The sequence below is a fragment of the Zootoca vivipara genome, chromosome 13, assembly GCF_963506605.1.
Source record: "Zootoca vivipara chromosome 13, rZooViv1.1, whole genome shotgun sequence".
In the NCBI taxonomy this organism is placed as follows: domain Eukaryota; kingdom Metazoa; phylum Chordata; class Lepidosauria; order Squamata; family Lacertidae; genus Zootoca; species Zootoca vivipara.
Window position 1 is genome coordinate 18383940 of NC_083288.1, and position 23967 is coordinate 18407906.

The 23967-nt window shown below is 45.9% G+C and overlaps 1 protein-coding gene across 1 annotated transcript in view; it reads left to right on the forward strand.

The window, feature by feature from the left end:
- The first annotated feature begins 1805 nt into the window (after positions 1-1805).
- Positions 1806-23967, forward strand: part of SAMD14 (sterile alpha motif domain containing 14) — a 28366-nt gene continuing 6204 nt past the window's right edge. Inside the window, exons 1-6 of the mRNA XM_035134350.2 lie at positions 1806-1851; positions 11607-11764; positions 18064-18373; positions 20559-20646; positions 20815-20889; positions 23355-23514. Coding sequence (XP_034990241.2) covers positions 1812-1851; positions 11607-11764; positions 18064-18373; positions 20559-20646; positions 20815-20889; positions 23355-23514 — 831 coding nt within the window. The 5' untranslated portion in view covers positions 1806-1811. The remainder of the gene's footprint in view (positions 1852-11606; positions 11765-18063; positions 18374-20558; positions 20647-20814; positions 20890-23354; positions 23515-23967) is intronic.

Genomic DNA, 23967 nt, shown 5'->3' on the forward strand with positions numbered 1-23967 from the left:
GCTTCTCCACATAGGGCTGAGGGTGTGTTCTGCCCGAAACCTAGGATAGACAACACAAGAACCTACTGAGCTAAGTTCTATGGTTCTATGTATCAATGTTGTGACTCAGTATAAAGCAGCTTCCTGTTTAGTTAAACAAATCTTTTCTCCTACCCCACCCAAAGTTACTGGTAGGTCAAAGTTGCTGGTAGACAGGCCTAAGCAATAGTTCACTGTGAGTTTAGGTATAGTAATAATAATAATAATAATAATAATAATAATAATAATAATAATAATTTATTTATACCCCACCCATCTGGCTGGGTTTCCCCAACCACTCTAGGCAACTCCCAACAAAATATTAAAAACACAATAAAACATCAAACATTCAGAACTTCCCTAAATAGGGCTGTCTTCGGGTGTTTTCTAAAAGTCAGATAGTTGTTTATTTCCCTGACATCTGATGGGAGGGCATTCCACAGGGCGGGCACAACTACCAAGAAGGCCCTCTGCCTGGTTCTCTGTAACCTCACTTCTCACAGGGAGGGAACTGCCAGAAGGCCCTCGGAGCTGGACTTCAGTGCCTGGGCTGAATGATGGGGGTGGAAACGCTCCTTCAGGTATACTGGGCCGAGGCCATTTAGGGCTTTAAAGGTCAGCACCAACACTTTGAACTGTGCTCAGAAATGTACTGGGAGCCAATGTAGGTCTTTCAGGACTGGTGTTATATGGACTCGGCAGCCACTCCCTGTCACCAGTCTAGCTGCCACATTCTGGATTAGTTGTAGTTTCCGGGTCACCTTCAAAGGTAGCCCCACGTAGAGCGCATTGCAGTAGTCCAAGCGGGAGATAACCAGAGCATGCACCACTCTGCCAAGACAGTCCGCAGGCCGGTAGGGTCTCAGCCTGCATACCAGATAGAGCTGGTAGGCAGCTGCCCTGGACATAGAATTGTATTTTCACCATCTCTTTAGTCCCTGGCTTTTTCCTGAAATGTATGCAACTTTTGCGTCAAGGCAGAGGGTGGGATTAGATGAGGAGGTTTGAATTATTCTCTCCCCCGCTCCAGCCCAAGGCTGGTGGATACCGGAGATGTTGACTAGGCAGGCTGCCGTCTGTACGATACTGGGCAGGCCCTGTTGAGTGATGGGGTGTTGTGATGCAAGAATTGAACACACAGAGTATGTACTCCAGTATGTACTTGATTGCAAAAGCAATCAAATCCATTCAGATGGCTTATTCAGATCCACTTGGCCAATAAGTGTGAATCCCTGCTTCCCTTCCTTCCTTCCTTCCTGTCCCGCCCCAGCAGCTGAAAAGCAGCAGCATGCAGGGGCAGAAGGGAATGTATATGCTTGGTTGGGTTTTTTTTTGGACGTGCAGTGCAGCAATAAACTGCAAGCACGTTTGCAAAGCTAAGCAGGGCCTGGTCAGCTTTCAAATTGGATGGGTGACGGGTGTGTTGAGATCCTTTCATTGTAGGGGATTGGACTAGATGACCATCGGGGATCCCTTCCAACTCTGCAGTTGCAGGGTTCTGTGATACCTCGAGCCAGAGAACAAAGTGAAAAAACCATCCCGCGGCTGCGTAACTGCTAAAACATAAGGCAAGGCTGTCTCACAAGGCGCTATCGCAATTCAAGAAGACATTCCAGTTGGGAAGGGCATGGAAAAGGGTTGAGGAGGAGGTGTGTCTTACAGGGACTCCCATGTGCCAGACAGGGAGGTCTGGAAATTCCTCATGCTAGTTGTAAAGACTACTATTTCTCTTTCTCTCCTTCTCTCTCCCTCCCTCCATCTCTCTCTCTCTTCCTCCGCAGATTTACTTCACTATGTCTTCCTCCAAACTCCAAGATGCGGATGAGGTTTTCGGTAAGCTCCTTATTCCTCCCCGGCCTCACCCGATCCCTGCGCCACCCAGGGGCTGCGCCTAAAAAGAAGCATTTGTAAACCTCCTAGGACCCTCATCGCAGGTGGCATGTTGGCGGGAGGGTGGGGTTTTTTTGGGGGGGTGTCTTTTTATATTGTAAACTGCCCTGTGACCTTCGGATGAAGGGCGGGATAGACGTTTAGCAACAAAAATAATGTGGCAAGGGAAACATTCTGCATGTGCTCAGAGACACTCTCACATTCATAAGGCCCCCATAGAGATGGCAAATTGGAGACACACGATTCTCGTAATTGTTCTCGCATTGGCGGCACGTATTCTATGACGCTGTGGTTCAAAAGCCTGTGTGCAGTGGCTCCTTGCGCAGGGACTGAGGCAGTTTCCCAAGCAAACACAGAGAGCACAACATTCATCCAGGGAACTAGATTTTAAATCTAGTGATGCTTTTCTTCCTGCCAGAACAATCGTGGCAATGCTCATGGTAAACAATTCAGAATATCTGGTTGCAATGAGGGCAGGCTGAATCCAGGCAGTGCAAAAAGCTACATCTGCTCCACATTCTTCTGTTCCTCATCCTATTATTCACCCAGAGTCAGATTTTCTCCAGCTTTTTCAAGTCTACCCCCAAATTAGATTTCTGCATATGCACTCATGTATATTTCATATAAGGGTCTGCATTACGAGAGGATCTCTGAGCATGTGCAGAAAACTCTCTTTGTAGAGTAACCAATAGGTAAAAAAAAAAAGGTAAAGGACTCCTGGACGGTTAAGTTGCGACTATGGAGTTGCGGCGCTCATCTCACTTCAAGGTGAAGGAGCCGGCGTTTCTCCACAGACAGCTTTTCGGGTCATGTGGCCAGCATGACTAAACCGCTTCTGGCGCAATGGAACACGGTGACAGAAACCAGAGCACATGGAAATGCCGTTTACTTTCCCGCCACAGCGGTACCTATTTATCTACTTGCACTGGCGTGCTTTCGAACTGCTAGGTTGGGAGGAGCTGGGACAGAGCAACAGGTGCTCACCCCATTGTGTGGATTCGGACCGCTGACCTTCCATTTGGCAAGCCCAAGAGGCTCAGTGGTTTAGACCACAGTGCTACCTGCACCGTGCCTTGATGCACCTGAGATATGGGGAGCAGGTGCCCTATGGCAGAGAGCAACCTGAGCCCTTTCTAAAACTAAGCAGTGTTGTGTTTTGTCTTGTATGTGCGAGCACATGTCCTCTGCCACCTCTCCAACTTTGCCAGCTGATATTTCATTCCTCTTGATACCGTTGTTCCTCGTTTCCCACTCCTGGCATCTCTGTGCAGTCAATTAAGCGGTGGCTGACTTTTTGCTCCCGGGAGACACCTTGCCTCACACATGGCTACACGCACAGCGACACACACACTCACACAAACAAGCGAGCCCCTCGCGCTTCCTGCCTCGAGATGCCTAGCGGATCTGATTAATTCATGAGGCTGTTCTGTATGCGGGGAAGGTGCTGTTGGGAGATGGCGCAAACATGCATTGCAAACGGCAAGGGAGATAGGACTACTGTACCGTTGGTGTGGGGTGTGGGGCATAATTGGAGCATTTGAGGGATCAGGCAAGCATGTGTGGGTGTCTGTTTGTGTGTGTGAAAGAGAGAGGTATGTACAGATAAATGGTTTAGTCTCAGAACGGAAATCTGTGCACGACGGGGTCGAAGTCTGTGGTCAAACTGACTGCAAACATGGGGAACTATAATCTGACAGCCACGTTTGTTTGCTTTAAAAGCCACTTCAGAAGGACATGGTTGCAAAAGTGGCACACAGGGAAGGTCCTTAACCTTTCTTCAGCCGCCATTTCCCCCCTACTAAATCACACACACACACAAGTAGCTTTCCTCCCTGGAAGAAAGAGAGTAAAAAAGTCTTGTGTACAACAGCAACAAAAGTAAAAAAAAAATGTGTGAGAAATACAGAGGTGTGCATAGGTGTCATGTACAGCTCTCATGTACCTCTGTGTCAGAAGAAGAAAAAAATGAATGAAAAAGAAATACAGTATGTCTCTCTGTGTGGGGCACCCTGAGCTGGGAATTTGCCCCATTGAACTCGACAGAACTTACTTCTGAGTACACATAAGATGTCTGTATTAAGAGTGGCTAAATGCTTCTTTAAGAACAGAGTGTGTTTATGGTTACAGGTAGGTAGCCGTGTTGGTCTGGATCGAAGTAAAATAAAAAAAATTCCTTCAGTAGCACCTTAAAGACCAACTAAGTTTTTATTTTGGTATGAGCTTTCGTGTGCATGCACACTTCTTCAGATACAGTGAAATGGAAGTTTCCAGGCACTTATGTAGAGAAGGGGTGGGGAGGGGTGGGGATGGGGAGGGGGGATCACTCAGAAGGGTGGTGGAAATGGGTGATTGACTGACTGATAGCTGTTGATGACCGCAAACGACTGCAAATGGTTTTGCATGAAAAAGCAAGGGTTGAGATGGCTGAAGATCGCTTATCATGTATAATGAGATAAGAACCCGATATCTCTGTTCAAACCAGGTCCCTCCATGGTTTTGAGCTTGGTGATAAGTTGCAATTCAGCAACTTCTCTTTCCAGTCTATTTCTGAAATTCTTTTGTAGTAAGACAGCTACTTTGAGATCTTGTATAGAATGTCCTGGGAGATTGAAGTGTTCTCCTACTGGTTTTTCTGTCTTCTGGTTCCTGATGTCAGATTTATGTCCATTTATCCTTTGGCGTAGGGTTTGGCCTGTTTGTCCAATATAGAGAGCTGAAGGGCACTGTTGGCATTTGATGGCATACACAATGTTAGAGGATGAGCAATTAAATAGTCCTGAGATGGTATGTTGGATGTTGTTGGGGCCAGTAATGGTGATGTCTGGGTGTATGTGGCAGCAAAGTTGGCATCTGGGTTTATTGCAGGCTCTGGTACCAGTGTCCATGTTAAGTCTGGTGGTTGTATTATTGTGGGTGAGGAGTTGTTTAAGATTGGGTGGCTGTCTGTAGGCAATGAAAGGTCTTCCTCCCAGAGCTTGAGAAAGGGAGCGGTCATTGTCCAGGAGAGGCTGTAGATCTCTGATGATGCGTTGTACTGTTTTAGCTTGGGAGCTGTATGTGATGACTAGTGGTGTTCTGTTATTTTCTTTTTGGGGTCTGTCTTGCAGCAGGTTCTCTCTAGGTATCTGTCTGGCTCTGTTGATCTGTTGTTTAACTTCATCAGGTGGATATTTTAGTTCTAAAAAGGTTTGCTGTAGATCTCTTAGGTGAGATTCTCTGTCTGTAGAGTTGGAACAGATGCGGTTGTAACGTAAGGCCTGGCTGTATACGATGGATTGTTTGGTATGTTTGGGATGGTAGCTAGAAGCATGTAGATATGTTTGTCGGTCAGTTGGTTTTCTGTATAAGGTGGTGTCTATACGTCCATCCTGTATTTTTATAGTAGTGTCCAAAAAATGTATTTCTTGCATAGATTGGTTCATTGTTAGGTTGATGGTGGGGTGAAAGTCATTGAATGTCTGGTGGAAGGTTTCCAGGGTCTGTTGTCCATGTGTCCAGATAATAAAAATATCGTCAATGTATCGCAGGTACAGGAGAGGTTTGAGTGGGTAGGAGTTAAGGAAACGTTGTTCTAAATCTGCCATGGCAGATTTAGAACAACGTTTCCTTAACTCCTACCCACTCAAACCTCTCCTGTACCTGCGATACATTGACGATATTTTTATTATCTGGACACATGGACAACAGACCCTGGAAACCTTCCACCAGACATTCAATGACTTTCACCCCACCATCAACCTAACAATGAACCAATCTATGCAAGAAATACATTTTTTGGACACTACTATAAAAATACAGGATGGACGTATAGACACCACCTTATACAGAAAACCAACTGACCGACAAACATATCTACATGCTTCTAGCTACCATCCCAAACATACCAAACAATCCATCGTATACAGCCAGGCCTTACGTTACAACCGCATCTGTTCCAACTCTACAGACAGAGAATCTCACCTAAGAGATCTACAGCAAACCTTTTTAGAACTAAAATATCCACCTGATGAAGTTAAACAACAGATCAACAGAGCCAGACAGATACCTAGAGAGAACCTGCTGCAAGACAGACCCCAAAAAGAAAATAACAGAACACCACTAGTCATCACATACAGCTCCCAAGCTAAAACAGTACAACGCATCATCAGAGATCTACAGCCTCTCCTGGACAATGACCGCTCCCTTTCTCAAGCTCTGGGAGGAAGACCTTTCATTGCCTACAGACAGCCACCCAATCTTAAACAACTCCTCACCCACAATAATACAACCACCAGACTTAACATGGACACTGGTACCAGAGCCTGCAATAAACCCAGATGCCAACTTTGCTGCCACATACACCCAGACATCACCATTACTGGCCCCAACAACATCCAACATACCATCTCAGGACTATTTAATTGCTCATCCTCTAACATTGTGTATGCCATCAAATGCCAACAGTGCCCTTCAGCTCTCTATATTGGACAAACAGGCCAAACCCTACGCCAAAGGATAAATGGACATAAATCTGACATCAGGAACCAGAAGACAGAAAAACCAGTAGGAGAACACTTCAATCTCCCAGGACATTCTATACAAGATCTCAAAGTAGCTGTCTTACTACAAAAGAATTTCAGAAATAGACTGGAAAGAGAAGTTGCTGAATTGCAACTTATCACCAAGCTCAAAACCATGGAGGGACCTGGTTTGAACAGAGATATCGGGTTCTTATCTCATTATACATGATAAGCGATCTTCAGCCATCTCAACCCTTGCTTTTTCATGCAAAACCATTTGCAGTCGTTTGCGGTCATCAACAGCTATCAGTCAGTCAATCACCCATTTCCACCACCCTTCTGAGTGATCCCCCCTCCCCATCCCCACCCCTCCCCACCCCTTCTCTACATAAGTGCCTGGAAACTTCCATTTCACTGTATCTGAAGAAGTGTGCATGCACACGAAAGCTCATACCAAAATAAAAACTTAGTTGGTCTTTAGAGTGTGTTTATGTCACATCTGGTATTTGACTGCATGAGACTCATATTTGACAGTCGATTTGCACCCGATTCAGGGTGACCACATACGCAACACCAGAAAAAGAGGGAATAATAATAATAATAATAATAATAATAATAATAATAATAATAATAATATATTATTTATACCCCACCCTTCTGGCTGGGTTTCCCCAGCCACTCTGGGCAGCTCCCAACAGAAATAATAATAATAATAATAATAATAATAATAATAATAATAAAGCAATAAAACATCAGATAGTAAAAGCTTCCTTAAACAGGGCTGCCTTCAGGTGTCTTCTGAAAGTCAGGTAGTTGTTTATTTCCTTGACATCTGATGGGAGGGCGTTCCACAAAGCGGGCACCACTACTGAGAAGACCCTCTGCCTGGTTCCCTATAACCCCACTTCTTGCAGGAAGGGAACCGGCAGAAGGCCCTCGGAGCTGGAAGAAGAAGAAGAAGAAGAAGAAGAAGAAGAAGAAGAAGAAGAAGAAGAAGAAGAAGAAGAAGAAGAAGAAGAAGAAGAAGAAGAAGAAGAAGAAGAAGAAGAAGAAGAGAAGAAGTTTGGATTTGATATCCCGATTCCCGCTTTATCACTACCCGAAGGAGTCTCACAGCGGCTAACATTCTCCTTTCCCTTCCTCTCCCACAACAAACATTCTGTGAGGTGGGTGGGGCTGAGAGACTTCAGAGAAGTGTGACTAGCCCAAGGTCACCGAACAGCTGCATGTGGAGGAGCGGAGACGGGAACCCAGTTCCCCAGATTGCAAGTCTACCACTCTTAACCACTACACCACACTGGCTCGGTGTCCAAGCAGAACGATGGGGGTGGAGACGCTCCTTCAGGTATTCTGGGCCGAGGCCGCTTAGGGCTTTAAAGGTCAGCACCAACACTTTGAATTGTGCTCGGAAACGTACTGGGAGCCAATGTAGGTCTTTCAGGACCAGTGTAATAATATCAGGTCTCATCGGCCGCTCCCAATAACCAGTCTAGCTGCCGCATTCTGGATTAGTTGTAGTTTCCTCCACCACTACCTTTCACATAAATTAGGATGATAGGTGGCATAGATTTGCATAAAAATTGCATATGCTGATTTGTAAGAATAGAAGAAAATTTAGAAAGAGTTATTATCATTTAAATAGAAATGCAGTGCATTTCACTAAGGCAGGAAAAGCTGCTCAGTCTGCTGTCCAGCTGTGGCAATAATAAGAATAAGAATAAGAATAAGAATAAGAATAAGAATAAGAATAAGAATAAGAATAAGAATAATATACTATTTATATGCCACCTACCTGACAGGGTTAACTTAGCCACTCTGGGTGTCTTCCAACAAAGGAAAACCCAGCAAGGCATCAAAACTGTTGATGGTCAACTTTAAGGCCCACCTCCTTAAGAGTCCATTGTCTTTCAACTGGCTTGGCCCAAGCGGTTCTTCAAACAGAGGTTCATCTCGAGACAACCTTTCAACCAGAAGTTTGCCCGGTAAAAGAAGACACATGGCCACACTGTGTGAATGCCAACATTAAACAAGATCACACCTACAGCAATAAACTTCCGGTGAACATCTGCAACAGAATTTCAAAGTGAGAAATGCCAGATATTGCACAATGGGGAGCGGGGCGGTCGATACCTCACAGACGATTTTCCACAGCTCTCTCTATACCACTCTGAAAACCTTTTATTTTATTACTTGGTTGGGACATTTGCAATCCCCTGCACGTTTGGGGAGGCTTGCAATCAAAAATAAATCAGAAGCCGTGGAGTCTAAAACACAGACTGCAAAAAAAATGATAAGAATTTTTTTTCAAAATAAAAACAAAAACCCACAACACATTCTGTGAGCACAGTGCTTCAGACCCAAGACATTTTGCTGCTTGAGACAGAACAGAAATGGTGCCCTTAAAACCACCAAGGTACCTAAGGACGGCCTAGTTCTTTTGCCATCTGAGGCGGAAAAATTCTATAGGAAGAGGCGTACCGACAATAACAGCAGCAACTTGCTGCCCTTTCCATTTAGTAGTAGCTGCAGTTTCTAAAACACACGCAGGCCTCCATTTTGAAAAGGGGTCCTGACAACCAAACTACGTTGCTTCAGCCGTGTTTCTTGTTCACACTGCCTTCCTCGTCCTTGTGTAAAGTGAGGCATAGCTGCCAAGTCTCCTGTTTTCCCCAGGAAATCCCCGTTTTTCCAGCTGTTCCTAGCTGAAAAAAACAGATTTTTTGTTTTTTCCTGGTTTATACTGGCGTGGCGGCCATTTTAGAACTGGGCGGAGCATGCTCAGAAGCGACTTTTGATGCTGCTCTGCCCAGTTCCAAAATGGCAGCAGTGCAACTTCTGGTGCAGCAGCCATTTTGGAACTGGGCAAAGCAGCATCAAAAGTCACTTCTGAGCATGCTCCGCCCAGTTCCAAAATGGCGGCAGCGCTACTTCCGGTCTACAATTTCCGGCCCGGTCCCTTATTTCTCTGACAGCAACTTGGCAGGTATGAAAGTGAGGGGTGGATGGAGCATAGTTTTAAAATCAAAATGGGAAGAGCTGAGGCTTCCTCACTTCAACAGGGTCCCCCAGCCCTGCAGTAGGGGCAAGTTAAACAAGTCTCCACATATATACCCTCCAACAATTCTCCGATAAAAATAGGGACATTGTATTCAATAATAATAATAATAATAATAATAATAATAATAATAATAATAATAATAATGCCGACGTGGGGATTCAGGGCACAGTCCAACAATGGCTGCGTTCCTTCATCTCAGGTCGGGGACAGAGGGTGGCGCTAGGGAGGGAGTTGTCGCCGCGGCACCCCTTGGTGTGTGGAGTCCCGCAAGGCGCAATCCTTTCCCCAATGCTTTTTAATATCTTTATGCGCCCCCTTGCCCAGATTGTCCGGAGATTTGGGCTGGGTTGTCATCAATATGCTGATGACACCCAGATCTATCTGTTGATGGACGGCTGCCCTGCCTCGGCCCCGGACACACTCACCAGGTGCTTGGAAGCTGTGGCTGGATGGCTTTGTGGGAGCCGACTGAAGCTAAATCCTTCGAAGACAGAGGTCCTCTGGCTAGGTCGGGGCGACATGGGGTTGGGGGGCCAACTCCCATCTTTTGCAGGGGCTCAATTGGTACCAGCGCCTTCTGTCAAGAGTTTGGGTGTAACCTTTGATGCCTCCCTTTCCATGGAGGCGCAGGTTGCATCCACAGCAAAGGTGGCATTTTTCCATCTCCGCCGCATCAAGCAGTTGGTCCCTTACCTCTCTCGCCCCGATCTGGCCACAGTGATCCATGCGACGGTCACCTCCAGGCTTGACTATTGTAACTCGCTCTGCGCAGGGTTGCCCTTAAAGCTGACCCAGAAACTCCAGCGGGTGCAGAATGCCGCGGCGAGGCTCCTTACAGGGTCCCGGCTGCAGGATCACATTCATCCAGTGCTTTACCAGCTGCACTGGCTCCCGGTGGAGTACAGGATCAGGTTTAAGGTGCTGGTTTTGACCTTTAAAGCCCTATGCGACTTGGGACCCTCGTACCTACGGGACCGTCTCTCCTGGTATGCCCCACGGAGGACCTTAAGGTCCACAAATAATAATATTCTGGAGATCCCAAGTCATAAGATGGCTAGATTGGCATCTACTAGAGCCAGGGCCTTTTCAGTACTGGCCCCAACCTGGTGGAACGCTCTTTCCCAGGAGACCAGGGCCCTGCGGGATTTGTCATCTTTCCGCAGGGCCTGCAAGACAGAGCTGTTCCGCCTGGCCTTTGGGTTAGACTCAGCCTGACCCCTGTGTTTTCCTCCCTCATGGCTTGGATTTATGGCCTACTTGAAATGAGGCTGCATTTTAAATCTTAATACTGTATTTTAATCTGTATTTTAATTAATTGTTTTTATGTTTTATTGTAATTCTGTTGGTGTCAGCCACCCTGAGCCCGGTTTTTGACTGGGGAGGGCGGGGTATAAATAAAAATTTATTAATAATAATAATAATAATACCCTGCCCATCTGACTGGCTTGCCCCATCCACTCTGGGCGGCTTCAAACATATATAAAAACAACAAAACATTAACATTTAAAAAAACTTCCCTATACAGGGCTGCCTTCAGGTGTCTTCTAAAGGTTGTCTAGTTACTCATCTCCTTGGCCCGGGGGTCGCATAACTCCATACCCTCCGACATTTCTCCGCTGAACATAGGGACGTCCGGACCTAAGGAAAAGCGGGACATTCCAGGATCAAATCAGAAACTGGGACGGCTTCTGTAAATCCAGGACTGCCCTTTGGAAGGTCTCCCAGGCAAATAGGTGTACAGTAATAGGATGCCCGCCCTATAGGTAGCCTATTCTGTTCTGGGAGGTCAAAGCCAGTCTCTGGTCATGTCTTTGAAAGGATACTTCTGAATGACGACTGTGCTTTTCTCTTCTCTGAATGCTCTCTCTGTGTGTCTCCTTCCCTTCTTGCCCTCCATTCCACCACCCCCTTTCTATGTCCCGTCCCGTCCCCCGCTCGGTGGGGCTTGAATTTCTCTCGTTTGCCCTCCTCTCTTCCGTCCTTCCTGCCTTTACGTTGCATCTTGCCCTCTCCACACCCCATCCTTCCTCCTGCGGCCGCCCCTCCCCGGCCGCTTCTACGTCGACCTCTTCCTCTCACACTCGCTTTTCCTCGCCTGCCACCGCTCTGCCCCCCTTCCCGTTTCTCTCTTTCACCCCCAGATTTTAATGATGTGATTCCAGAGACCAAGAGGCTGGACAGCAGCTTGCAGAAGGCCAGAGCCCAGCTCTCCGCCAAGGGCAGGCGGCAGCGCCCCTCCAGGTCCCGGTTGAGAGACAGCGTCAGCTCCACAGAAGGGGATGATATCTTGGAGAAAAAGGTCAGTGTCTGGCCGATGACCGACCAATATCTTCCTATGCATTACTCTCGCTTTCAGACCCTCCAACATCCCACGGATGAAAACAGGGCTATTTCTCACTCACTCCAACAACGGACCAAGGTGGATAAAAATCAATTATTATTATTTTAAAAATAAATAAATAAACCGGGTTTTTAAATTAAAATTGGATTTTTTTATTTAAATCGGATTTTAAAATTTTAAATCGGATATTTTTAAAATAGGATTTTTAAATTTTAAATCAGTTTTTTTTTTAAAAAAATGCTTTTGCAGGAAAAAATCTTTCTAAAGATAGTTTTCTATTTCAGTTACCCTATAGTCCAAAGGCTCTTCATCAGGGAATAAGGATTTGTTTTAAGTTTTTCCATGTGTGCTAAAACTCAAAGCTTTTTTTTTAAAAAAAATAAAAATAAATTTGTTTAACCACATCAGTTAAGAAACAGTTAACAAAAATGGATACATATGCTATAATGTTATTGTTTCAGTAAAATAAATTGTTTAAATTGTTTTTAAGGAAATGATTGTTTTTCTCCTTCCAATAAAGTTGTCCAAATATAAACAGTTAACTTATTAAACCTCACAATAATTTCATATTTATTTGCCTATGTATAACCAAATCAGTAATTTTTGATATAACACTAAAAACGACTCTGAAAATCATTCCAAAAATGAAACCTTTGTCTGGTTGTAAATATTAATATTAAGATTATACCAGCAAGAATGAGTATTTCTGTAAAAATATATGTGATTTAAATCAAGTCTTACTGACTCGTGATTTAAACCATGATTTAAATGGATTTGATTTAAACCAAATCCACACTGCAATGGACCCTCCTCTACCCCCCCCCCCCCACGGGGCTGGGCCTCAATGGCGGCAGTCTCTCCCGGGGCCGGATTTAGGTTTGATGAGGCCTCAACCTACTGAAGGTAATGGGGTCGTTTATGTCCAGCTGTCCTTTGTCAACAACAAATTGTCGCTGTTTTTTTGTGTTGAATACACATATGCTATATGGTAATTTATGGAACTAATAGGAATCTGTTGCTGTGTGCAGGTTTTATTTTTTTATCTTATATTTTGGAAATGTGCATCCACTTTTTTCCCTTTAAATTTTTTGGGGTCCCCCAAGAGAGTGGGGCCCTAAGCTATAGCTTGTTTAGCTTATATGTAAATCCGGCACTGGTCTCCGCCATACCCTCCAACATTTCTCTGACGAAAATAGGGACTTCCTAAGTGGGACATTCCGGAATCAAATCAGAAACCAGGACGGTGTCTGTAAATCGGTGACTGTCCCTTGAAAATAGGGACACTTTGGAGGGTCTGCCTTGTGCTTGCAGGTAAACCCACCACCCCCTGGATCATCATCATCTTGGTTTGGGCTTTCATAGATGTCTGTTCATCTCCTGGTGGCTGAAACATCAAGGGATCAAATCATGTTGCCTAGAAGTCTGCCCACCCCTGGGTGGATCTGGAAGGTCACTTAAAGGCCCACTGGGGGGTTGCGGCCAGGTCTAAGGTGGGGCGCAGCAGGAACATTGCCAGCATGCAAATCTAGGGTGAAAGCATAGGAGACAACTCTTAGGGGCTGAGGTCCCTTTGCTCCTCCCCCCATATAATATTTGAGGGGGGGTGGCAAAGTTGATGGACATTGCCATTCAAATGGTGCATGTGTGCTGCCTCTTGTGATTGACTATGTAAGGCAGGCATCCCCAAACTTTGGCCCTCCAGATGTTTTGGACTACAATTCCCATCTTCCCCGACCATTGGTCCTGTTAGCTAGGGATCATGGGAGTTGTAGGCCAAAACATCTGGAGGGCCGCAGTTTGGGGATGCCTGATGTAAGGCAAAGCTTAGCTGCCTCCCCTATTTTATTTTATTTTATTTTTTATTCAGGTTGGCACACTGAGGTTAAGAAAAAGGGGGTCCCCTGAGGCATGTTTGGGTTACAAGTGGGTTCTGGGTCTGAACAGGTTGACAATCATCTGGGCAAAATGCACTCATGATACTGCACCTTACAGAATATCATAGGGCAGTGACCCAAAAGTTGGCATTTCACACTATTTCCCTTGGATTATGGGATTCCCTTTTCACTGCTATGCGAAGCAGCTGCCACCAGTTGTTTCAGATCACTCGTGAAAATATACCTTTTTGCCCAGGTGAAAGTTTGAGCGTTCATTAAGTACCCAAGTTCTTGTTTTCTATGTCTCGACACAACCATTTTACTAGTTTCATGGTGTGTTTTTGCTTCCACGGCATTGTTTTGCTTCTATGTTGTGCATCGCTTAGTTTTAAACATTAAGAAGTACACTGGTACCTCTGGATACGTACCTGCTCCGTTCCGGGGTGCCATTCACACCCCAAAAAGTACGTAACCAGAGCGGCGATAGTGCTCATGCGCAAAGCGCTGATAGAGCGCTTCTGCACGCACACAAGCGGCGGAACCCAGAAGTAAACACTTAACATGAGTACTTAACATGAAAATACGCAACCCAAAGCTAACACAACCCCAGGTATGACTGTATATAAATGCTTTTAAACAAAAGGAAAATAAGTAACTTTCATCCAGTTTGCCATTGTTAAACAAGGTTCTAAACTGGATAAGCCATTGGTCCGACTTTTCTTTTATTCCTACGTATAATATCACAGATAGACCATTAACCACCCCAATAACAGAATCCCCAGTGGGGCCAGTTCACCCATTCAGATGACGGTTTTTAATTTATAACAGTTGTATAGAGATACATTGTGGGTGGACCAACCCTACGTAAATGTAAAGGGACCCCAGACCATTAGGTCAAGTTGTGACCGACTCTGGGGTTGCGCGCTCATCTCGCATTATTGGCCGAGGGAGCCGGCGTATAGCTTCCAGGTCATGTGGCCAGCATGACAAAGCCACTTCTGGCGAACCAGAGCAGCACATGGAAACGCCGTTTACCTTCCCGCTGTAGCGGTTCCTATTTATCTACTTGCATTTTGACGTGCTTTCGAACTGCTAGGTTGGCAGGAGCTGGGACCGAGCAACGGGAGCTCACCCCGTCACAGGGATTCGAACCGCCGACCTTCTGATCAGCAAGCCCTAGGCTCAGTGGTTTAACCACAGCGCCACCTGGGTCCCTAAGCCTCCCTAATTTCCACATTATGTACACATTATGTAGGGAAGGTGCTCATAGATTGTGTTTATCCTGTTATTTACACCCAGGCAGTGAATGTGTTTAATCCTGCTAGTAGCCGCCTTCTGTCCCCATAATTGTACTCACTCCACTCCGCCCCCCGGATGAAATCTCTCATGAAAGATCTGGAGGTGCTGTTTAGAGGATCACTACAATTATGGCCCATTAGCATTTTCATCTCCATTTTGCAAATTGCTTGATGGCCACTTGTTTAGATGGCTTTTTAAAAGGAGATTGGGCCAATTCCTGGAGGATGAGTCCATCAATGACTACTGGTCACGATGGCTATAGGCACCTCCTAGATTCAGAGGCCATATGCCATGGGATCCCCATTTCTGTGGCCTAACAGAAGGAGAACTTCATTGTCCTCTTGTCCTTGTTGTGGGCTTCCCACCGGCATGTGGTTGGTCACTGTGAGAACTAGGATGCTGGATTTAATGGGATGATCTCGCTGGGGGTCTTAGGTCTTTCCTCATCCTAGTCCAGTGAGATAGGCCACAGTATTCCCATTTTCTAGACCAAGTAACTGAGGCTGAGAGATAATGCCTTGCCCACAACCTCGTAATGAGTCTGAATAACTCTGCTGGAACAGCATGAGACCCTTAATCTTAAGGTCATGGGTTTGAACCCGACGTTGGGCAAATGATTCCTTCATTGCAGGGGTGTTTTGACTGGACAACCCTTGTGGTCCCTCCCAGCTCTATGATTCTATAGTGTAACTCTCTTTGTTTCACTGCTTTAATGTTTGTGCTTTTTAGTGGTTTGTTTCAGTGTATGTTTTAATTAACAGTATTTTAATGTCATTTCGGGTGGCGGGAAGTGGGTGGCGCTGTGGTCTAACTGAGGCTGGGAGATAATGCCTTGCCCACATCCTCGCAATGAGTCTGTAGCAATTCTGGACGACACTAGTGTATATCTGAATCCTACTGAATGCTAGTAGCTGCCTTCTTCCCCCATAATTGTACTCTCTGAACTCCACCTCTCAGGAAAGATCTGAAGGTGCCGATTGGAGAATTACTACAATTCCAACGCATAGCGGGGAGGAAGTGTGTCCATCTCCTCCTTGCTAAGCATCCAGTTTGCAAGCCCCACCTGTACAAAGAGAGACAGAATGTCCAAAAGTCACCTGCCTGTGCACAGTTAAGCATGCACAGGCAAAAGATATGTGGATCCAGATGCCATTAGAAAATGAATCAAGTGATGCTAGCTTGTATTTGCAGGTGGCATTAGTGTGCATGCTCACTCCCCTCCATGTGTTGGGTCGTATCAAGGTAAAAGCATCATCCGGCACAATTTCACATTTTCAGTAGTTTCACTAGAACTTTTTTAACAAAACAGGTTGTGGGCTGTGAAGCTGTGCCCTGCCTAGCTGTTTTGAGTCTGCATTTATTTCCCAAACTGTAAGTGGCTTGAAAGTTTTCACCCATTTAACTGATCAGGAAACACCATGTGAAATTTGGTGGCCAAAACAGTCAGGAAACAGCCTACAGCAGCCTTCTCCAACATGGTGCCCTCTGCAGGTTTGTTGGGCTACAACTCCCATCATCCCTGATCATTGGATACGCTGGCTAGAGCTGATGGGAGCTGTAGTCCAAAACATTTGATGGGCACCATCTTGGGGAAAAGCTGGCCTAAAGTAGCGAATTTCCTGGACATAGCTGGAATACTGCAGTCGGAAGCAGTGTCCGGGCAGAAATCGCTAATCCCTCAATTTATTTTATTTTATTTTATAGATTCAGCAAAAAACAAACAAAAAACAAACAAGTCAACAATTTTGGCCAAAAAGAAAAGCTCAATAACGTTGTGTCTGGACTTTTGAAATATGGCAACCCTAGCCTAAGGAGAAACATTTCAAATTCAGGTTATTTTGGAACATCATCAGATATTACAGATTAGATAGATGATAGATAGATAGATAGTTTCACAAGCTTTTTTCACCACTGCTTGGGTAGGAGAAAAAGCTTAAATGTCACTGTGTCTGTTTCCACTGATCTGTACATTTCTTGCAGTATCTATATGAGCACTCCCCAGATTAATTGAGCAATTAAATACGCTCCATAAAAGGAGGAAATATAAACTATCGTGTTCCCTGCCAAAAAGACTAAGAACATAAAAGGAGCCTGCGGATCAGGACAATGGAGGATCAGGACAGCATCCTGTTCTCACCTGGTTTACTGGGTGCTGTGTTGGCCTCTCTCCAACGAAGATTGCAAACGGCATCTACTTTTCCAGACTATTGGGCATTTTCAAGACGCTATCTTGGGAGTCATTTTGGACTCACAGCTGTCCATGGAGGCGCAGGTCAATTCTGTGTCCATGGCAGCCGTCTATCAGCTCCATCTGGTAAGCAGGCTGAGACCCTACCTTCCCGTGGACTGTCTCGCCGGAGTGGTGCATGCTCTGGTTATCTCCTGCTTGGACTACTGCAATGCGCTCTACGTGGGGCTACCTTTGAAGGTGACCTGGAAACTGCAACTAATTCAGAATGTGGCAGCCAGGCTGGTGACTGGGAGTGGCTGCCGAGACCACATAACACTGGTCCTGGGAGACCTAGATTGGCTCCCAGTAAGTTTCAAGCTCAATTCAAAGTGTTGGTGCTGACCTTTAAAGCCCTAAACGGCCTTGGTCCAGTATACCTGAAGGAGCATCTCCATCCCCATCGTTCAGCCCAGACACTGAGGTCCAGCTCCAAGGGCCTTCTGGCGGTTCCCTCACTGTGAGAAGTGAGGTTATAGGGAACCAGGCAGAGGGCTTTCTCGGTAGTGGCACCCGCCCTGTGGAATGCCCTCCGATCAGATGTCAAGGAGATAAATAACTACTTCTAGAAAACATCTGAAGGCAGCCCTGTTTAGGCAAGTTTTTAATGTTTCATGTTTTATCGTGTTTTTAATATTCTATTGGGAGCCGTCCAGAGTGACTGGAGAAATCCAACCAGATGGGCGGGGTATTAATGAATGAATGAATATTATTATTATTACTATCATTACCATGGATGGCCAGGTGGCCAGTTATTGTCCTCTGAGGCCTCACTCCTGGTCCACTGGGCATTCAAGTCCATCTGCAGTCACAACACCCGGGCAGCTGGAGCCTTTTCTGTCTACTTCTCATTGCAGGCAGGTGATAGCTCTGGAAGCCCTCTCCACCGCCTGAGGTCTCCTCTCCGCGGTTCCCTCCAGGCCTCATCTCCTCTCTCCGGTTCCTCACCCTTCACTCGTGCTGGCGAGTTCTCCTTTGATGCCCCGACAGTCCGGAGGTCGGTGGAGCAGGAAGAGCAGCCGTCGTCGCCTCTCATCCGTTACCGGCCTCTGACCAACACCCCCTCCCAGGAGGCCTTAGGGGGGACCCCCACCAGCTCCTCACCCAAGTCCTGCCACAGTTCAGACAGCTCACCCATCTATGCACGCAGGGAGAGGCACAGTGAAGGTAAGCATGGGCTCTGGGCAGCTTGGGGCTGGGGGGAAACCATAGATCAGGCATCTCCAAACTCAGCCCTCCAGATGTTTTGGGACTACAATCCCCATCATCCCTGACCACTGGTCCTGTTAGCTAGGGGTGATGGGAGTTGTAGTCCCAAAACATCTGGAGGGCCGAGTTTGGGGGTGCCTGCCATAGATCTTGCCACAACACATGGCATCCTTGAAGAAAGAAGAGCCTAAAGCAGGGGTCAGCAAACTTTTTCAGCAGGGGGCCGGTCCACTGTCCCTCAGACCTTGTGGGGGCCGAACTATATTTTGAAAAAATATATGAATGAATTCCTATGCCCCACAAATAACCCAGAGGTGCATTTTAAATAAAAGGACACATTCTACTCATGTAAAAACATGCTGATTCCCAGACCGTCCGCAGGCTGGATTTAGAAGGCGATTGGGCCGCATCCAGCCCCCGGGCCTTGCTCTCCCTATATTGACTTGATGCCGAAAAGGTTATACCTCCATCCTCCCAGAAATATCCTGTAAGTTCTTAAAGAAAATAAACACACAATAACCTCAAAAAAGGTTATTGTGTGGCAATGTCCCTCCCTTCCCAGAAATAAGGCACAAGACACAGTGAAATAAGTTTAAGTGGGTGAAAAGGCCACAACTTTATTGGTTAAGGATGTGGAGCGGTATTGGCTTAGGCATTGGACCCTAACCGACTATATCCGACTGTAACCCGTGTGTTACAGTCCGGGAGAAATTAACCACCAGAAAGGAGCCCGGTGATATATATCTACCGAGACACCTCCTGTGGCCACCGTTGGGGGGTGCTCTAAGGCCCTGACCTCCGTAGGCCCAGGACAAAGCTACTGCCCCGGAACCCCTTTAACGGGATTAAATCTCCAATTTCGGGCACAGGATGACGTAATCTGCCCCCCCCATTCTTTATCTATGAAAATTTCCAATGCCTAACCACCAAACCAAGTTGTGACGAAATGCTATGAGGTAGGCGAAAAAACCAGATTGGCTAATCCAAGTGGAAAAAATCCTACCCGGCCCCACGGCCAACCGAGGCGACCGACTAATTCGGCATAGCATAAGCAGAACGTTTTTGCTCTTAAATTAATTTGCTCTTGAATAATATTCCTTGCACATCTTTCCAAGGCTTCATTTCAGCCAGGGCTTCATTTCAGAGCTTAGTTTCCCAACCCCAGGCCATATGCGCAGAACATGGGAAACATTAGTAAAAGCAACAGAGCTCTTGAGCATGTGCAGAAAGTTGGTTGGCAAGGAGGGAGTATAAAAAGGAGAATTCCCCAGATGCTGAGATCCAGGTTTGGGTGCAAGAAATCTTTGGTGAAAACCCCCCAGCAGAGATTTAAAATCACAAAATATGCAACAAAGCAAAGCATGTAAATACAGTGGTGCCTCGCAAGATGAATTTAATTCGTTCCGCGAGTCAATTCGTTTTGCAAAAAAATCGTCTTGCGAATCGCGGTTTCCCATAGGAATGCATTGAAATTTCTTTTTTTGCCCATAGGAACGCATTAATTAAATTTCAATGCATCCCTATGGGAAACCGTGATTCGCAAGACGAATTTTTCGCAAAATGAATTCGTCTTGCGAGTCACCCATAGAATTGCAAGACGCATTCGTCTTGCGAAAAATTTGTCTTGCAGGGCATTTGTCTTGCGAGGTACCACTGAATAGGCTACTGTGCCTTTAAAATATGCTCTTCTAAGGTCCTTCCAAAGTCTTCCATTTTCCCTAGCACAGAAAAAGACCACACATTTGGAAAGCTAAAAATGTTTACTTACAAACACTTCAAATGTCAGGTTCATGTGCTTTTCCATACAGCAGTCAGAAAAACAGGCAACAAAACAGGTTACAGTCAAACCTTGGTTTGCGACCGCCTCGGGGAGCAACCGCTTTGGTTTCCAACCACTGCAGAGCCGGAAGTGTTTACACCCGGGTTCCGCAGCGCTCAGATGCGCAGAAGCGTGCCTCGGGGAGCAACAAATTTGGGGAGCGACCTGCTCCCCAGAACCAATTGTGGTCGCAAACTGAGGTACCACTGTAATTCAAAAGTGTTTAAAATCCCGACATTATTTGTGTATCAGGCTTTGGCCTAAGCACTTCTCATTTCAGAAATTAAACACTGTTCCCTTTCACCTCCCCGTTTCCGCTTCCAGATGACAGCCGGGACACGAGCCCACCAGATCCTGCAAGCCCAACTATTGGTCTCGACAAGAAAACCCGGCGGAAGTTTCTGGATTTAGGGTAAGTCTTGAAAGCTGGCTATTCAAAGACAAGGAGTGGACCACACTGATTCATTCTGTATCTTTGGGATCTCTTTCACAGCCCCCTCTGCTTGTGTGCTTTCTACATATCTCAGAACTGCACCTGGTTCTTCCACATGTGCCTAATTCTCCCCTTCCTGATGCACAGGGTCACCCTCAGAAGGGCATCTTCTGGGAAGAGCAGGAAAGAAAAAGGGGGCAATCGACTTTCCATGGGCAACAGGTAAGCAATTGGCAATTTCCTGAGGCTCCTCTCAAATTGATTTCTCGTAGAACCCTGTAAATTATGTGGAAGGTGGGATGATACACAGACACACACACACACACACACAGACACACACACACAGGGGCGTCAGAAACATCCACCCCAAAAAGTGTCATGCAATTGTGTCTGAATAAGATGTGCTGCTCTGGTTTGCCAGAAGCGGCTTTGTCATGCTGGCCACATGACCTGGAAGCTATACGCCGGCTCCCTCGGCCAATAATGCGAGATGAGCGCGCAACCCCAGAGTCGGTCACGACTGGACCTAATGGTCAGGGGTCCCTTTACCTTTACCTTTACTTAAGATGCCCCTAGCGATAGATTTTACAAGGTGTCCCAAATTTGGGTCTCCAGCTGTTTTTTGGACTACAGCTCCCCTTATCCTTAGCTAGCTGGTCCAGTGGAGAGTAAGAGAGATGCTTGATGTTGCAAGGCATAAGATCAGGAAGGAACTAGCTTTGGGTAGGATAGCTGGCCCATTTGAGCACCTTCCTTACCCAGATTGGAAGGTTGGTGGTTCGAATCCCCGCAACGGGGTGAGCTCCCGTTGCTCTGTCCAAGGTCCTGCCAACCTAGCAGTTCGAAAGCACGCCAGTGCAAGTTAGGTTTGATGAGGCCCTAAGCTACTGAAGGTAATGGGTCCCTTTTTATGTCCCGCTGTCCTTTGTCAACAACAAATTGTCGCTGTTTTTTTTGTATTGAATATATGCTATATGGTAATTTGTGGACCTAATAGGTATCTAAAGCCATTTGCACATAACAAAATTTTATCAAAGTAATTAAATAGAAATGAGCAACCCAGTGATATTTTAAGGAGCAGGCTAGGAGGCGGGGCCCATTACTTACATCACAGGAGCCTACACAACATATACACACACAAGATTTATAAAAACATAACAAAACATGAAACATTTTTTTAAAAAAACTTCCCTATACTGGGCTGCCTTCACATGTCTTCTAAAAGTTGCATAGTTACATATCTCCTTGGCTCTGTGGTCGGATAACTCCATACCTTCCAACATTTCTCTGATGAAAACAGGGACGTTCTAAGGAACAGCAAGACATTCCGGGATCAAATAAAAGACTTCATCAAGCAGAGGGCTGTCATCTGACAGCCCTTTAAACTAGGCACCCCCAAACATCGGCCCTCCAGATGTTTTGGACTACAATTCCCATCTTCCCCGACCACTGCTCCTGTTAGCTAGGGATCATGGGAGTTGTAGGCCAAAACATCTGGAGGGCCGCAGTTTGGGGATGCCTGCTTAAACAGAGTGGCAGGTGGCCACCTTAGGCAGTGGTTAAATATTTCAGGTTTGATTTTAAAGCAAGACCCTGTTAGAAGTGTTAGCCATTTAAATCAACACAACCTTGATTTCTCAATTGTACTGGCACAATGAAAGTGCCGGGAATCACTTCTTTCTCGCACGTTGCAGGCTATTTATGAGCTGCACGCTGCTTTTGAGCACAAATGTTGTAATCAAATGTGCTTGTCCAGTAAGTACTGCAAATCATCCCATTCACCCCCAAATTTCCCTATTACCCCCCGCCCACCCCCACTGCAGCTTGGCAAACTTTAATCAATGGGTTAATGAATCAAAGTGTTAGTTGCACATTCTGTGTGTGTCAGCTGGTTAATGGGGGAGATGGAGAATGAGGAGGCCATGGCTTCATAAGCCGACTTGCTAGCGGCCTCTTCTTTCCTGTCTGCGATGCTTTCGAACGAAGGCTTTTGTTGTATCCAAAAGGCAGCAGATAAAGACATCAGGGAAAGGCAAACACAATGGCTCTTTCTAGAAGCAAGTACAAGCCACAGAAGGATGGGCAACTTCAAGCTAACATAACTTTTTTTAAAAAAAGCAAAAGCATTCAATAAGCATTTCAGAAGTCAATGAAAAAAGCAATCTTGTGTGTGAAGTGTATTGCTTTGTTATTGTTCAGTCTAAACAATAACAAAGCAATACGCTTCGCTTTTTTAAAAAAAATATAAAAAATGAAGAAGAAAAGAAAAAAGAAGAAGAAAGAAATTCTATCCAATTTTTACATAGCGTTTTTTTTCTTTTGTTATGATTTAATTTCTGACTTATTTATAGCGTCGTCCCCCCCGTGTTTAGATCTACCCATAAAAGATCATTGTTAGATGATGACTTTTTACTATTATGAAGAAAGCAGATCCTTCGTCACTTTTTAACTTAGATCTTCCGCACCACGGTCCTTATGACTCTGATGTGCTCATGTAAACAATGAATATTCTACAGTATATGCCAGATTCCCAGTAGTTTTTCCCCCTTTTAAGAATGAGTGGTATCTTGAAATGCAAGTTATATCCCACTTATATGGTCTCCTTCTTTCAGTTTCTGCATAAAGTCACCCATACTGCTTTGCAACCCCTTTTCCTTGTTGTTAATACTTGTCCCCCTTTCCTGCAGGGAGCTGATGGAGGGCCCCAGCCGCGCCTCTGCCTCGACCTTCATGCCTTTCTCCTGGTTCACGGACAGCGGCAAAGGCTCCGCCTCCTCAGGAAGCACCGCCTCCCCCACCTCCTCCCCCAAGAACGAGGCCTTCAGCCGCAAGAAGTCTGCCTCACAGGTTATGAGTCCGTCTGATGGGTAATGGGTTGGTACCCCAAGCCCCATACTAGGGCATGGCTTGCAGTGCGGTAATACAATAATAAGAATGTATTATTTATACCCCGACCATCTGGCTGGGTTTCCCCAGCCACTCTGGGCGGCTTCCAACAAAAGATTTAAAATGCATTGCAACAGCAGTCATTAAAAACTTCCCTACACAGGACTGCCTTCATATGTCTTCTAAAAGTCAGGTAGTTGTTTATTTCCTTGACATCTGAAAGGGAGGGCATTCCACAGGGCAGGTGCCACTACCGAGAAGGCCCTCTGCCTGGTTCCCTGTAACTTCGCTTGTCACAGTGAGGGAACCGCCAGAAGGCCCTCGGAGCTGGACCTCAGTCACTGGGCTGAACGATGGGGGTGGAGACGCTCCTTCAGATATACTGGGCTGAGGCCGTTTAGGGCTTTAAAGGTC